At 39.8% G+C, this 17,352-nt stretch overlaps 1 protein-coding gene across 1 annotated transcript in view; it reads left to right on the plus strand.

The window, feature by feature from the left end:
* The window catches only part of LOC122814054 (zinc-binding protein A33-like), a 175,740-nt gene that overhangs the window by 131,575 nt on the left and 26,813 nt on the right, over window positions 1-17,352 (plus strand). The window contains exon 5 of the mRNA XM_044086663.1: window positions 1,166-1,293. Within this exon, the coding sequence (XP_043942598.1) occupies window positions 1,166-1,293 (128 nt within the window). The remainder of the gene's footprint in view (window positions 1-1,165; window positions 1,294-17,352) is intronic.

Consider the following 17,352-nt stretch of genomic DNA (forward strand, 5'->3'; position numbering starts at 1 on the left):
CTGAAAGCTAACAACATAAAACCAAAAGTAGGTGGGGGGGCTGTTCCTCCCCAAACCCTCCAACTATATATACTAACTCCAGGATTGCACTACAGTGGGGAAAAAGGCATATACATTTTATTTGCCCAACAATACTTACGTTCAGTGAAATGTGATTCGGTGAAATGAGTTTTCAGTGATTTGAGCTTTCAGCAATTTGGTGTGAGTGGCTTGAAATTCAATGAAATGTATTTTCAGTGAATGAAAGTAGACCCATGTGTGTATGTGTGTGCGCGTGTGCGTTATGTGTGTGTGTGTGTGTGTGTGTGTGTGTGTGTGTGTGTGTGTATATATATATATATGTGTGTGTGTGTGTGTGTGTGTGTGTGCGTGTGTGTGTGTGTGTGTGTGTGTGTGTGTGTGTGTGTGTGTGTGTATAATATATAGGCTCATAGGAGATTACTAGGCTAACAGCTCAAGAACACTTACAAGCCGAGCCATTTTACTCTGATTTTACCCAGTTTTCTATCCCTAGGGGAAAGAAGGTAGCAGAAGTACGTGCCTTCACTTTTGATTATATAACAGACTTCCTCTGTCCATAAAAGACATAGGCACCACCGCAGGAGTGCATTTATGATTACCCATCCATTGATCCAGACTGCACTTGAAGAGGGTCATGTGAATAGGAAGCCTGTTCCCTGTTGCCTGTTCAATCCACTAAGGTGCAAGTGGGCTTTCTGTTTAGTGACTTCCACCTTTGTAAAATTTTAGAATGTGTAAATTTAACAACTGTTTGTGTATAAATGTAAATGTAACCCTTGTGTTTTACTGTTTGTGTATAAATGTAAATAGAAATGCAACTACTTTGTGTTTTACTGTTTGTGTATAAATGTAAATAGAAATGTAACTACTTTGTGTTTTACTGTTTGTGTATAAATGTAAATAGAAATGTAACTACTTTGTGTTTAACTGGAACTTAGTATACTGCAATGTAAGTAAATAGAGCTTGTTTATATATGAGAGTGCACATGCATATGTTCATGCACAGTTTATATATATGAGAGTGCACGTGCATATGTTTATGTACACTTTTTTATATATGAGACTGCATGTCCATATATGTATATATGTACCACTGCCTTTTTTTCCCCGAGGATAATGATGCCATCATGTCTTGTATACATAGGGGGTTGGAATGTCCAGATGTGGAGTGCGTAAAGAAATTGGTCACCCCACCTGATCTGAATGTTGGGGTGTACAAAGGCCCCCTGCTGTACAGTCTCTGGAAAGAAATGAAATCTATTATAAACCCTGGTAAGTATGTTATGTATGCAACTTGTGACTTAAGTAGCAATGTTAACTGGCACCTAAGTTGTATGTGTTAAATGTGCATTTTTTTCAGATTCTCAGCAAGGAGTGGTCCCTCAGTACAACGGTTGGTTTTCTGCTCAGAATGCCAATGGTTTATGCTTGATATTGAGTATAACAAGCGTCATTTGGGGGAAGAATGGCAGAGCATCTGACAGCCCACCTTCCTGGGTAAGGCTTACTGATCTCTTATGGAAATCAGGAATACATTAAGCAGATCATTTCCTGAAATATGTGGTGGTGTGGCAGCAGATATATTACAGACATGAATGAAAGCATGTGCTCACCATGCTAATGGGCACAGGGGTGTACCCAATAATTTACAAACTGCACCCCCCCCCCGCAAAAGGATATAGGTCACATAACAGTACTCTGCAGTACCATTGTATCACCTCCTGAAGAACAGACTTTTCCACTGCAGTATATTACCTCTTGGTTACACACGCAGACTGGCTGTGAAAACTGCTGCATTGTAACAAGTTTCTGTATTACAGCTAGAGACGGTGCAGTGGTACAGCAGTGGTGTTGTTGGCTCACAGCAAGAGGTTCTCTGGTTTGATTCTTGGCTGGAGTGCCTTCTGTGCAGAGTCTGCAAGTCCTCCCTGCATTTGTGTGGGCTTTCTCTGGGTACTCTGGTTTCCTCCCACATTACAAAGACATGCGTCTGGAGCATTTCTCCCTGGGCTTCTGCTGAAAATTGGCTTCATTCAAAGTTGGACTTTCCTGGCAAAAAAATGTTAAATAAATAAATAAAATAAATACAATGTTGTCACAGTCCAATGTACCATATATCATGATAGCCAGTCACACAGATGTTCACACTCCTGCAATACACTGAGCACAAAGCCTGTGTGCAACATCACATGACATCTAGCTGAAGAAAAGGTCATTCACCGTAATGCCAGTGTCTGGTGCCAACAAGTCTCTGTGCCACAGCATGGTAGCAAGTCATACACAGGCCCAGTCACGACAGTACCATCATGTGTTCTATGTCATCTGGCAAGTTAAACCATTACAGTGTATTCTTACTGTAAACATTAACACAGAACTGACTGAAGCTGTGAAACAGCACTTCTATTTAAAGTAAGAAAAAGAAGTCAAGGGCTCATTGTAAGAATCTGCTAGAAAAGGCTGCTCTGTATGCAGTTCTGATTCTAACATCCTTGTCATTGCACTTCTTATCATGTTCTTAAATGCAACAGCTCTTTAATTTACCACCCCTTAAAATCGTAATACCTCATTTACCTTCTCTCCCATCATCTAGTTGTAAAATATAAAGCTCTGACTATGGTAGTACCATACCTACTACTGCCCCACAGGGTATATGTAACTAACCATGGTAATGCCATACTTACCGCTATCCTGCAGAGTATATATAACTAACCATGGCAGTACCATACCTACTGCAGTCCTACAGAATATACGTCAGTAACCATGGTAATACCATACGTACACCATACCTAATGCCCTCCTACGGAGTATGTGTAAATAACCATGGTAGTACTATACCTACTGCTGTCCCACAGAGTATATGGTATGTAACTAACCATGGTAGTACCATGGCTCCTTATTACACTGTCGCAGAGGCAGGATGTCTAATGCATCTTTGTTGAACTGAAAAGCACGAAAAGGCAAAATAGTGAAGCGGCTTTCCAGTGAATTCTTTCCCTAGGAAAGAATTTATTTGGCTGCTTTTGCTACTTTGCCTTTTCGGCACTATAGTGCAATCTCGGAATTGGTATATTTAAGTAGGGGGGGTGTGGGGGGCACAGTCCCCCATGTCGGGGGGTGTAATGTTTTAGTTTTTTTTTTCTAGGAACACTGATTTTTTTCCAATTCTGAGGTTTCGACTTCGTAAGCTTTTGCTTACATGGGGTCGATTAAGTGTACCTCGCTCTTCTAAGCATGCAATATCATAATATAGACCCTGGTACCATACCTACTGCTGTTCTACAGAGTATATGTAACTAACCATGGTAGAACCATACCTACTGCTGTTCTACAAGGATATGTAACTAAGCAAGGTAGTGCCATACCTACTGCTGTTCTACAGAGTATATGTAACTAAGCATGGTAGTACCATACCTACTGCTGTCCTACAGAGTATATGTAACTAACCATGGCAGTACCACACCTACTGCTGTTCTACAGAGTATACGTAACTCAACATGGTAGTACCATACCTACTGCTGTTCTACAGAGTATATGTAACTAACCATGTCAGTACCATACCTACTGCTGTTCTACAGAGTATATGTAACTAACCATGGTAGTACCACACCTACTGCTGTTCTACAAGGATATGTAACTAAGCAAGGTAGTGCCATACCTACTGCTGTTCTACAGAGTGTATGTAACTAAGCATGGTAGTACCATACCTACTGCTGTCCTACAGAGTATATGTAACTAACCATGGTAGTACCATACATACTGCTGTTCTACAAGGATATGTAACTAAGCATGGTAGTACCATACCTACTGCTGTCCTACAGAGTATATGTAACTAACCATGGTAGTACCATACCTACTGCTGTACTACAGAGTATATGTAACTAACCATGGTAGTACCATACCTACTGCTGTCCTACAGAGTATATGTAACTAACCATGGTAGTACCATACCTACTGCTGTTCTACAAGGATATGTAACTAACCATGGTAGTACCATACCTACTGCTGTTCTACAGAGTATATGTAACTCACCATGGTAGTACCATACCTACTGCTGTTCTACAGAGTATATGTAACTAACCATGGTAGTACCATACCTACTGCTGTTCTACAGAGTATATGTAACTAACCATGGTAGTACCATACCTACTGCTGTTCTACAGAGTATATGTAACTAACCATGGTAGTACCATACCTACTGCTGTTCTACAGAGTATATGTAACTAACCATGGTAGTACCATACCTACTGCTGTTCTACAGAGTATATGTAACTAACCATGGTAGTACCATACCTACTGCTGTTCTACAGAGTATATGTAACTAACCATGGTAGTACCATACCTACTGCTGTTCTACAGGATATGTAACTAACCATGGTAGTACCATACCTACTGCTGTTCTACAGAGTATATGTAACTAACCATGGTAGTACCATACCTACTGCTGTTCTACAAGGATATGTAACTAACCATGGTAGTACCATACCTACTGCTGTTCTACAGAGTATATGTAACTAACCATGGTAGTACCATACCTACTGCTGTTCTACAGGTATATGTAACTAACCATGGTAGTACCATACCTACTGCTGTTCTACAGGATATGTAACTAACCATGGTAGTACCATACCTACTGCTGTTCTACAGAGTATATGTAACTAACCATGGTAGTACCATACCTACTGCTGTTCTACAGAGTATATGTAACTAACCATGGTAGTACCATACCTACTGCTGTTCTACAGAGTATATGTAACTAACCATGGTAGTACCATACCTACTGCTGTTCTACAGAGTATATGTAACTAACCATGGTAGTACCATACCTACTGCTGTTCTACAGAGTATATGTAACTAACCATGGTAGTACCATACCTACTGCTGTTCTACAGAGTATATGTAACTAACCATGGTAGTACCATACCTACTGCTGTTCTACAGAGTATATGTAACTAACCATGGTAGTACCATACCTACTGCTGTTCTACAAGGATATGTAACTAACCATGGTAGTACCATACCTACTGCTGTTCTACAGAGTATATGTAACTAACCATGGTAGTACCATACCTACTGCTGTTCTACAAGGATATGTAACTAACCATGGTAGTACCATACCTACTGCTGTTCTACAGAGTATATGTAACTAACCATGGTAGTACCATACCTACTGCTGTTCTACAGTGTATGTAACTAACCATGGTAGTACCATACCTACTGCTGTTCTACAGAGTATATGTAACTAACCATGGTAGTACCATACCTACTGCTGTTCTACAGAGGATATGTAACTAACCATGGTAGTACCATACCTACTGCTGTCCTACAGGTATATGTAACTAACCATGGTAGTACCATACCTACTGCTGTTCTACAGAGTATATGTAACTAACCATGGTAGTACCATACCTACTGCTGTTCTACAGAGTATATGTAACTAACCATGGTAGTACCATACCTACTGCTGTTCTACAGAGTGTATGTAACTAACCATGGTAGTACCATACCTACTGCTGTTCTACAGGTATATGTAACTAACCATGGTAGTACCATACCTACTGCTGTTCTACAGAGTAGGATATGTAACTAACCATGGTAGTACCATACCTACTGCTGTTCTACAGAGTATATGTAACTAACCATGGTAGTACCATACCTACTGCTGTTCTACAAGGTATGTAACTAACCATGGTAGTACCATACCTACTGCTGTTCTACTGTTCTACAGGTATGTAACTAACCATGGTAGTACCATACCTACTGCTGTTCTACAGAGTATATGTAACTAACCATGGCAGTACCATACATACTGCTGTTCTACAAGGATATGTAACTAACCATGGTAGTACCATACCTACTGCTGTTCTACAGAGGATATGTAACTAACCATGGTAGTACCATACCTACTGCTGTTCTACAGAGTATATGTAACTAACCATGGTAGTACCATACCTACTGCTGTTCTACAGAGTATATGTAACTAACCATGGTAGTACCATACCTACTGCTGTTCTACAGAGTATATGTAACTAACCATGGTAGTACCATACCTACTGCTGTTCTACAGAGTATATGTAACTAACCATGGTAGTACCATACCTACTGCTGTTCTACAGGTATGTAACTAACCATGGTAGTACCATACCTACTGCTGTTCTACAGAGTATATGTAACTAACCATGGTAGTACCATACCTACTGCTGTTCTACAGAGTATATGTAACTAAGCATGGTAGTACCATACCTACTGCTGTTCTACAGAGTATATGTAACTAACCATGGTAGTACCATACCTACTGCTGTTCTACAGAGTATATGTAACTAACCATGGTAGTACCATACCTACTGCTGTTCTACAAGGATATGTAACAAGCCATGGTAGTACCATACCTTCTGCTGTTCTACAGAGTGTATGTAACTAACCATGGTAGTACCATACCTACTGCTGTTCTACAGAGGATATGTAACTAACCATGGTAGTACCATACCTACTGCTGTTCTACAGAGTATATGTAACTAACCATGGTAGTACCATACCTACTGCTGTTCTACAGAGTATGTAACTAACCATGGTAGTACCATACCTACTGCTGTTCTACAGGTATATGTAACTAACCATGGTAGTACCATACCTACTGCTGTTCTACAGAGTATATGTAACTAACCATGGTAGTACCATACCTACTGCTGTTCTACAAGGATATGTAACTAACCATGGTAGTACCATACCTACTGCTGTTCTACAGAGTATATGTAACTAACCATGGTAGTACCATACCTACTGCTGTTCTACAGAGTATATGTAACTAACCATGGTAGTACCATACCTACTGCTGTTCTACAGAGTATATGTAACTAACCATGGTAGTACCATACCTACTGCTGTTCTACAGAGTATATGTAACTAACCATGGTAGTACCATACCTACTGCTGTTCTACAGAGTATATGTAACTAACCATGGCAGTACCATACATACTGCTGTTCTACAAGGATATGTAACTAACCATGGTAGTACCATACCTACTGCTGTTCTACAAGGATATGTAACTAAGCATGGTAGTACCATACCTACTGTCTTCTGCAGAGTATATGTAACTAACCATGGTCGTACCACACCTACTGCTGTTCTACAGAGTATATGTAACTAACCATGGTAGTACCATACCTACTGCTGTTCTACAGAGTATATCTAACTAACCATGGTAGTACCATACCTACTGCTGTCCTACAAAGTATATGTAACTAACCATGGTAGTACCATACCTACTGCTGTTCTACAGGATATGTAACTAACCATGGTAGTACCATACCTACTGCTGTTCTACAAGGATATGTAACTAACCATGGTAGTACCATACCTACTGCTGTTCTACAGAGTATATGTAACTAACCATGGTAGTACCATACCTACTGCTGTCCTACAGAGTATATGTAACTAACCATGGTAGTACCATACCTACTGCTGTTCTACAGAGTATATGTAACTAACCATGGTAGTACCATACCTACTGCTGTTCTACAGAGGATATGTAACTAACCATGGTAGTACCATACCTACTGCTGTTCTACAAGGATATGTAACTAACCATGGTAGTACCATACCTACTGCTGTCCTACAGAGAATATGTAACTAACCATGGTAGTACCATACCTACTGCTGTCCTACAGAGTATATGTAACTAACCATGGTAGAACCATACCTACTGCTGTACTACAGAGATATGTAACTAACCATGGTAGTACCATACCTACTGCTGTTCTACAGAGTATATGTAACTAACCATGGTAGAACCATACCTACTGCCATCCTACAGTGTATGTTTAACTAACCATGGTAGTACCATACCTACTGCTGTTCTACAGAGTATATGTAACTAACCATGGTAGTACCATACCTACTGCTGTTCTACAGAGTATATGTAACTAACCATGGTAGTACCATACATACTGCTGTTCTACAAGGATATGTAACTAACCATGGTAGTACCATACCTACTGCTGTTCTACAGGTATATGTAACTAACCATGGTAGTACCATACCTACTGCTGTTCTACAGAGTATATGTAACTAACCATGGTAGTACCATACCTACTGCTGTTCTACAGAGTATATGTAACTAACCATGGTAGTACCATACCTACTGCTGTTCTACAGAGTATATGTAACTAACCATGGTAGTACCATACCTACTGCTGTTCTACAGGTATATGTAACTAACCATGGTAGTACCATACCTACTGCTGTTCTACAGAGTATATGTAACTAACCATGGTAGTACCATACCTACTGCTGTTCTACAGAGTATATGTAACTAACCATGGTAGTACCATACCTACTGCTGTTCTACAGAGTATATGTAACTAACCATGGTAGTACCATACCTACTGCTGTTCTACAAGGATATGTAACTAACCATGGTAGTACCATACCTACTGCTGTTCTACAGAGTATATGTAACTAACCATGGTAGTACCATACCTACTGCTGTTCTACAGAGTATATGTAACTAACCATGGTAGTACCATACCTACTGCTGTTCTACAGAGTATATGTAACTAACCATGGTAGTACCATACCTACTGCTGTTCTACAGAGTATATGTAACTAACCATGGTAGTACCATACCTACTGCTGTTCTACAGAGTATATGTAAGTATATGTAACTAACCATGGTAGTACCATACCTACTGCTGTTCTACAGAGTATATGTAACTAACCATGGTAGTACCATACCTACTGCTGTTCTACAGGTATATGTAACTAACCATGGTAGTACCATACCTACTGCTGTTCTACAGAGTATATGTAACTAACCATGGTAGTACCATACCTACTGCTGTTCTACAGAGTATATGTAACTAACCATGGTAGTACCATACCTACTGCTGTTCTACAGAGTATATGTAACTAACCATGGTAGTACCATACCTACTGCTGTTCTACAAGGATATGTAACTAACCATGGTAGTACCATACCTACTGCTGTTCTACAGAGTATATGTAACTAACCATGGTAGTACCATACCTACTGCTGTTCTACAGAGTATATGTAACTAACCATGGTAGTACCATGGTAGTACCATACCTACTGCTGTTCTACAGGTATATGTAACTAACCATGGTAGTACCATACCTACTGCTGTTCTACAGAGTATATGTAACTAACCATGGTAGTACCATACCTACTGCTGTTCTACAGGTATATGTAACTAACCATGGTAGTACCATACCTACTGCTGTTCTACAGGTATATGTAACTAACCATGGTAGTACCATACCTACTGCTGTTCTACAGGTATATGTAACTAACCATGGTAGTACCATACCTACTGCTGTTCTACAGAGTATATGTAACTAACCATGGTAGTACCATACCTACTGCTGTTCTACAGGTATGTAACTAACCATGGTAGTACCATACCTACTGCTGTTCTACAGAGTATATGTAACTAACCATGGTAGTACCATACCTACTGCTGTTCTACAGAGTATATGTAACTAACCATGGTAGTACCATACCTACTGCTGTTCTACAGGTATATGTAACTAACCATGGTAGTACCATACCTACTGCTGTTCTACAGGATATGTAACTAACCATGGTAGTACCATACCTACTGCTGTTCTACAGAGTATATGTAACTAACCATGGTAGTACCATACCTACTGCTGTTCTACAGGTATATGTAACTAACCATGGTAGTACCATACCTACTGCTGTTCTACAAGTATATGTAACTAACCATGGTAGAGTACCATACCTACTGCTGTTCTACAGAGTATATGTAACTAACCATGGTAGTACCATACCTACTGCTGTTCTACAGAGTATATGTAACTAACCATGGTAGTACCATACCTACTGCTGTTCTACAAGGATATGTAACTAACCATGGTAGTACCATACCTACTGCTGTTCTACAGAGTATATGTAACTAACCATGGTAGTACCATACCTACTGCTGTTCTACAGAGTATATGTAACTAACCATGGTAGTACCATACCTACTGCTGTTCTACAGAGTATATGTAACTAACCATGGTAGTACCATACCTACTGCTGTTCTACAGGTATATGTAACTAACCATGGTAGTACCATACCTACTGCTGTTCTACAGAGTATGTAACTAACCATGGTAGTACCATACCTACTGCTGTTCTACAGAGTATATGTAACTAACCATGGTAGTACCATACCTACTGCTGTTCTACAGAGTATATGTAACTAACCATGGTAGTACCATACCTACTGCTGTTCTACAGAGTATATGTAACTAACCATGGTAGTACCATACCTACTGCTGTTCTACAAGGATATGTAACTAACCATGGTAGTACCATACCTACTGCTGTTCTACAAGGATATGTAACTAACCATGGTAGTACCATACCTACTGCTGTTCTACAGGTATATGTAACTAACCATGGTAGTACCATACCATACCTACTGCTGTTCTACAGAGTATATGTAACTAACCATGGTAGGTAGTACCATACCTACTGCTGTTCTACAGAGTATATGTAACTAACCATGGTAGTACCATACCTACTGCTGTTCTACAGAGTATATGTAACTAACCATGGTAGTACCATACCTACTGCTGTTCTACAGAGTATATGTAACTAACCATGGTAGTACCATACCTACTGCTGTTCTACAGGATATGTAACTAACCATGGTAGTACCATACCTACTGCTGTTCTACAGGTATGTAACTAACCATGGTAGTACCATACCTACTGCTGTTCTACAGAGTATATGTAACTAACCATGGTAGTACCACACCTACTGCTGTTCTACAGAGTATATGTAACTAACCATGGTAGTACCATACCTACTGCTGTTCTACAGAGTGTATGTAACTAACCATGGTAGTACCATACCTACTGCTGTTCTACAGAGTATATGTAACTCACCATGGTAGTACCATACCTACTGCTGTTCTACAGAGTATATGTAACTAACCATGGTAGTACCATACCTACTGCTGTTCTACAGAGGATATGTAACTAACCATGGTAGTACCATACCTACTGCTGTCCTACAGAGTATATGTAACTAACCATGGTAGTACCATACCTACTGCTGTTCTACAAGGATATGTAACTAACCATGGTAGTACCATACCTACTGCTGTTCTACAGAGTATATGTAACTAACCATGGTAGTACCATACCTACTGCTGTTCTACAGAGTATATGTAACTAACCATGGTAGTACCATACCTACTGCTGTTCTACAAGGATATGTAACTAACCATGGTAGTACCATACCTACTGCTGTTCTACAGAGTATGTAACTAACCATGGTAGTACCATACCTACTGCTGTTCTACAATATGTAACTAACCATGGTAGTACCATACCTACTGCTGTTCTACAGGTATATGTAACTAACCATGGTAGTACCATACCTACTGCTGTTCTACAGAGTATATGTAACTAACCATGGTAGTACCATACCTACTGCTGTTCTACAAGGATATGTAACTAACCATGGTAGTACCATACCTACTGCTGTTCTACAGAGTATATGTAACTAACCATGGTAGTACCATACCTACTGCTGTTCTACAGAGTATGTAACTAACCATGGTAGTACCATACCTACTGCTGTTCTACAAGGATATGTAACTAACCATGGTAGTACCATACCTACTGCTGTTCTACAGAGTATATGTAACTAACCATGGTAGTACCATACCTACTGCTGTTCTACAGAGTATATGTAACTAACCATGGTAGTACCATACCTACTGCTGTTCTACAGAGTATATGTAACTAACCATGGTAGTACCATACCTACTTCTGTTCTACAAGGATATGTAACTAAGCATGGTAGTACCATACCTACTGCTGTTCTACAAGGATATGTAACTAACCATGGTAGTACCATACCTACTGCTGTTCTACAGGATATGTAACTAACCATGGTAGTACCATACCTACTGCTGTTCTACAAGGATATGTAACTAACCATGGTAGTACCATACCTACTGCTGTTCTACAGAGTATATGTAACTAACCATGGTAGTACCATACCTACTGCTGTTCTACAAGGATATGTAACTAACCATGGTAGTACCATACCTACTGCTGTTCTACAAGGATATGTAACTAACCATGGTAGTACCATACCTACTGCTGTTCTACAGAGTATATGTAACTAACCATGGTAGTACCATACCTACTGCTGTTCTACAGAGTATATGTAACTAACCATGGTAGTACCATACCTACTGCTGTTCTACAGAGTATATGTAACTAACCATGGTAGTACCATACCTACTGCTGTCCTACAGAGTATATGTAACTAACCATGGTAGTACCATACCTACTGCTGTTCTACAAGGATATGTAACTAACCATGGTAGTACCATACCTACTGCTGTTCTACAAGGATATGTAACTAACCATGGTAGTACCATACCTACTGCTGTTCTACAGAGGTATGTAACTAACCATGGTAGTAACATACCTACTGCTGTTCTACAAGGATATGTAACTAACCATGGTAGTACCATACCTACTGCTGTCCTACAGAGTATATGTACCTAACCATGGTGGTACCATACCTGCTGCTGTTCTACAGAGTATATGTAACTAACCATGGTAGTACCATACCTACTGCTGTTCTACAGAGTATATGTAACTAACCATGGTAGTACCATACCTACTGCTGTTCTACAGAGTATATGTAACTCACCATGGTAGTACCATACCTACTGCTGTTCTACAAGGATATGTAACTAACCATGGTAGTACCATACCTACTGCTGTTCTACAAGGATATGTAACTAACCATGGTAGTACCATACCTATTGCTCTTCTACAGAGTGTATGTAACTAACCATGGTAGTACCATACCTACTGCTGTTCTACAGAGTGTATGTAACTAACCATGGTAGTACCATACCTACTGCTGTTCTACAGAGTATATGTAACTAACCATGGTAGTACCATACCTACTGCTGTTCTACAGAGTATATGTAACTAACCATGGTAGTACCATACCTACTGCTGTTCTACAGAGTATATGTAACTAACCATGGTAGTACCATACCTACTGCTGTTCTACAAGAATATGTAACTAAGCATGGTAGTACCATACCTACTGCTGTTCTACAGAGTATATGTAACTAACCATGGTAGTACCATACCTACTGCTGTTCTACAGAGTATATGTAACTAACCATGGTAGTACCATACCTACTGCTGTTCTACAGAGTATATGTAACTAACCATGGTAGTACCATACCTACTGCTGTTCTACAGAGTATATGTAACTAACCATGGTAGTACCATACCTACTGCTGTTCTACAAGGATATGTAACTAACCATGGTAGTACCATACCTACTGCTGTTCTACAGAGTATATGTAACTAACCATGGTAGTACCATACCTACTGCTGTTCTACAGAGTATATGTACCTAACCATGGTGGTACCATACCTGCTGCTGTTCTACAGAGTATATGTAACTAACCATGGTAGTACCATACCTACTGCTGTTCTACAGAGTATATGTAACTAACCATGGTAGTACCATACCTACTGCTGTTCTACAGAGTATATGTAACTAACCATGGTAGTACCATACCTACTGCTGTTCTACCATACCTACTGCTGTATATGTAACTAACCATGGTAGTACCATACCTACTGCTGTACTACAGAGTATATGTAACTAACCATGGTAGTACCATACCTACTGCTGTTCTACAGAGTATATGTAACTCACCATGGTAGTACCATACCTACTGCTGTTCTACAGAGTATATGTAACTAACCATGGTAGTACCATACCTACTGCTGTTCTACAGAGTATATGTAACTAACCATGGTAGTACCATACCTACTGCTGTCCTACAGAGTATATATAACTAATCATGGTGGTACCATACCTACTGCTGTACTACAGAGTATACGTAACTCACCATGGTAGTACCATACCTACTGCTGTTCTACAAGGATATGTAACTCATCATGGTAGTACCATACCTACTGCTGTTCTACAGAGTATATGTAACTAACCATGGTGGTACCATACCTACTGCTGTTCTACAAGGATATGTAACTAACCATGGTAGTACCACACCTACTGCTGTTCTACAGAGTATATGTAACTAACCATGGTGGTACCATACCTACTGCTGTTCTACAAGGATATGTAACTAACCATGGTAGTACCATACCTACTGCTGTTCTACAGAGTATATGTAACTAACCATGGTAGTACCATACCTACTGCTGTTCTACAAAGTATATATAACTAATCATGGTGGTACCATACCTATTGCTGTACTACAGAGTATGTAACTCACCATGGTAGTACCATACCTACTGCTGTCCTACAGAGTATATATAACTAACCATGGTAGTACCACACCTACTGCTGTCCTACAGAGTATATATAACTAACCATGGTAGTACCATACCTACTGCTGTCCTACAGAGTATATGTAACTAACCATGGTAGTACCATACCTACTGCTGTCCTACAGAGTATATGTAACTAATCATGGTAGTACCACACCTACTGATGTTCTACAAGGATATGTAACTAACCATGGTAGTACCATACCTACTGATGTTCTACAAGGATATGTAACTACGCATGGTAGTACCATACCTACTGCTGTACTACAGAGTATATGTAACTAACCATGTCAGTACCATACCTACTGCTGTCCTACAGAGAATATGTAACTAAGCATTGTAGTACCATACCTACTGCTGTTCTACAAGGATATGTAACTAAGCATGGTAGTACCATACATACTGCTGTTCTACAAGGATATGTAACTAACCATGGTAGTACCATACCTACTGCTGTTCTACAGAGTGTATGTAACTAACCATGGTAGTACCATACCTACTGCTGTTCTACAGAGTGTATGTAACTAACCATGGTAGTACCATACCTACTGCTGTTCTACAAGGATATGTAACTAACCATGGTAGTACCATACCTACTGCTGTTCTAGAGAGTGTATGTAACTAACCATGGTAGTACCATACCTACTGCTGTTCTACAGAGTGTATGTAACTAACCATGGTAGTACCATACCTACTGCTGTCCTACAGAGTGTATGTAACTAACCATGGTAGTACCATACCTACTGCTGTTCGACAGAGTATATGTAACTAACCATGGTAGTACCATACCTACTGCGGTTCTACAAGGATATGTAACTAAGCATGGTAGTACCATACCTACTGCTGTTCTACAGAGTATATGTAACTAAGCATGGTAGTACCATACCTACTGCTGTCCTACAGAGTATATGTAACTAATCATGGTGGTACCATACCTACTGCTGTACTACAGAGTATATGTAACTAACCATGGTAGTACCATACCTACTGCTGTTCTACAGAGTGTATGTAACTAACCATGGTAGTACCATACCTACTGCTGTTCTACAGAGTGTATGTAACTAACCATGGTAGTACCATACCTACTGCTGTACTACAGAGTATATGTAACTAACCATGGTAGTACCATACATACTGCTGTTCTACAGAGTATATGTAACTAACCATGGCAGTACCATACCTACTGCTGTTCTACAGAGTATATGTAACTAACCATGGTAGTACCATACCTACTGCTGTTCTACAAGGATATGTAACTAACCATCGTAATACCATACCTACTGCTGTTCTACAAGGATGTGTAACTAACCATGGTAGTACCATACCTACTGCTGTTCTACGAGGATATGTAACTAAGCATGGTAGTACCATACCGACTGCTGTTCTACAGAGTGTATGTAACTAACCATGGTAGTACCATACCTACTGCTGTTCTACAGAGTATATGTAACTAACCATGGTAGTACCATACCTTCCGCTGTTCTGCAGAGTATATGTAACTCACCATGGTAGTACCATACATACCTACTGCTGTCCTACAGAGTATACGTAACTAACCATGGTAGTACCATGGCTATTGTTGTCCTACAGAGTATATGTAACTCACCATGGTAGTACCATACATACCTACTGCCATCCTACAGAGTGTATGTAACTCACCATGGTAGTACCATACCTACTGCTGTCCTACAGATTATATATAACTAATCATGGTAGTACCATACCCACTGCTGTACTACAGAGTATACGTAACTCACCATTGTAGTACCATACCTACTGCTGTTCTACAGAGTATATGTAACTAACCATGGTAGTACCATACCTACTGCTGTTCTACAGAGTATATGTAACTAACCATGGTAGTACCATACCTACTGCTGTCCTACAGAGTATATATAACTAATCATGGTGGTACCATACCTACTGCTGTACTACAAGGATATGTAACTAAGCATGGTAGTACCATACCTACTGCTGTTCTACAGAGTATATGTAACTAACCATGGTAGTACCATACCTACTTCTGTTCTACAAGGATATGTAACTCACCATGGTAGTACCATACCTACTGCTGTTCTACAGAGTATATGTAACTAACCATGGTGGTACCATACCTACTGCTGTTCTACAAGGATATGTAACTAACCATGGTAGTACCACACCTACTGCTGTTCTACAGAGTATATGTAACTAACCATGGTGGTACCATACCTACTGCTGTTCTACAAGGATATGTAACTAACCATGGTAGTACCATACCTACTGCTGTTCTACAGAGTATATGTAACTAACCATGGTAGTACCATACCTACTGCTGTTCTACAAAGTATATATAACTAATCATGGTGGTACCATACCTATTGCTGTACTACAGAGTATACGCAACTCACCATGGTAGTACCATACCTACTGCTGTCCTACAGAGTATATATAACTAACCATGGTAGTACCACACCTACTGCTGTCCTACAGAGTATATATAACTAACCATGGTAGTACCATACCTACTGCTGTCCTACAGAGTATATGTAACTAACCATGGTAGTACCATACCTACTGCTGTCCTACAGAGTATATGTAACTAACCATGGTAGTACCACACCTACTGATGTTCTACAAGGATATGTAACTAACCATGGTAGTACCATACCTACTGATGTTCTACAAGGATATGTAACTACGCATGGTAGTACCATACCTACTGCTGTACTACAGAGTATATGTAACTAACCATGTCAGTACCATACCTACTGCTGTCCTACAGAGAATATGTAACTAAGCATTGTAGTACCATACCTACTGCTGTTCTACAAGGATATGTAACTAAGCATGGTAGTACCATACATACTGCTGTTCTACAAGTATATGTAACTAACCATGGTAGTACCATACCTACTGCTGTTCTACAGAGTATATGTAACTAACCATGGTAGTACCACACCTACTGCTGTC

The sequence above is a fragment of the Protopterus annectens genome, chromosome 10.part0 (genome assembly GCF_019279795.1).
Source record: "Protopterus annectens isolate FY-2018-M chromosome 10.part0, PAN1.0, whole genome shotgun sequence".
In the NCBI taxonomy this organism is placed as follows: Eukaryota; Metazoa; Chordata; order Ceratodontiformes; family Protopteridae; genus Protopterus; species Protopterus annectens.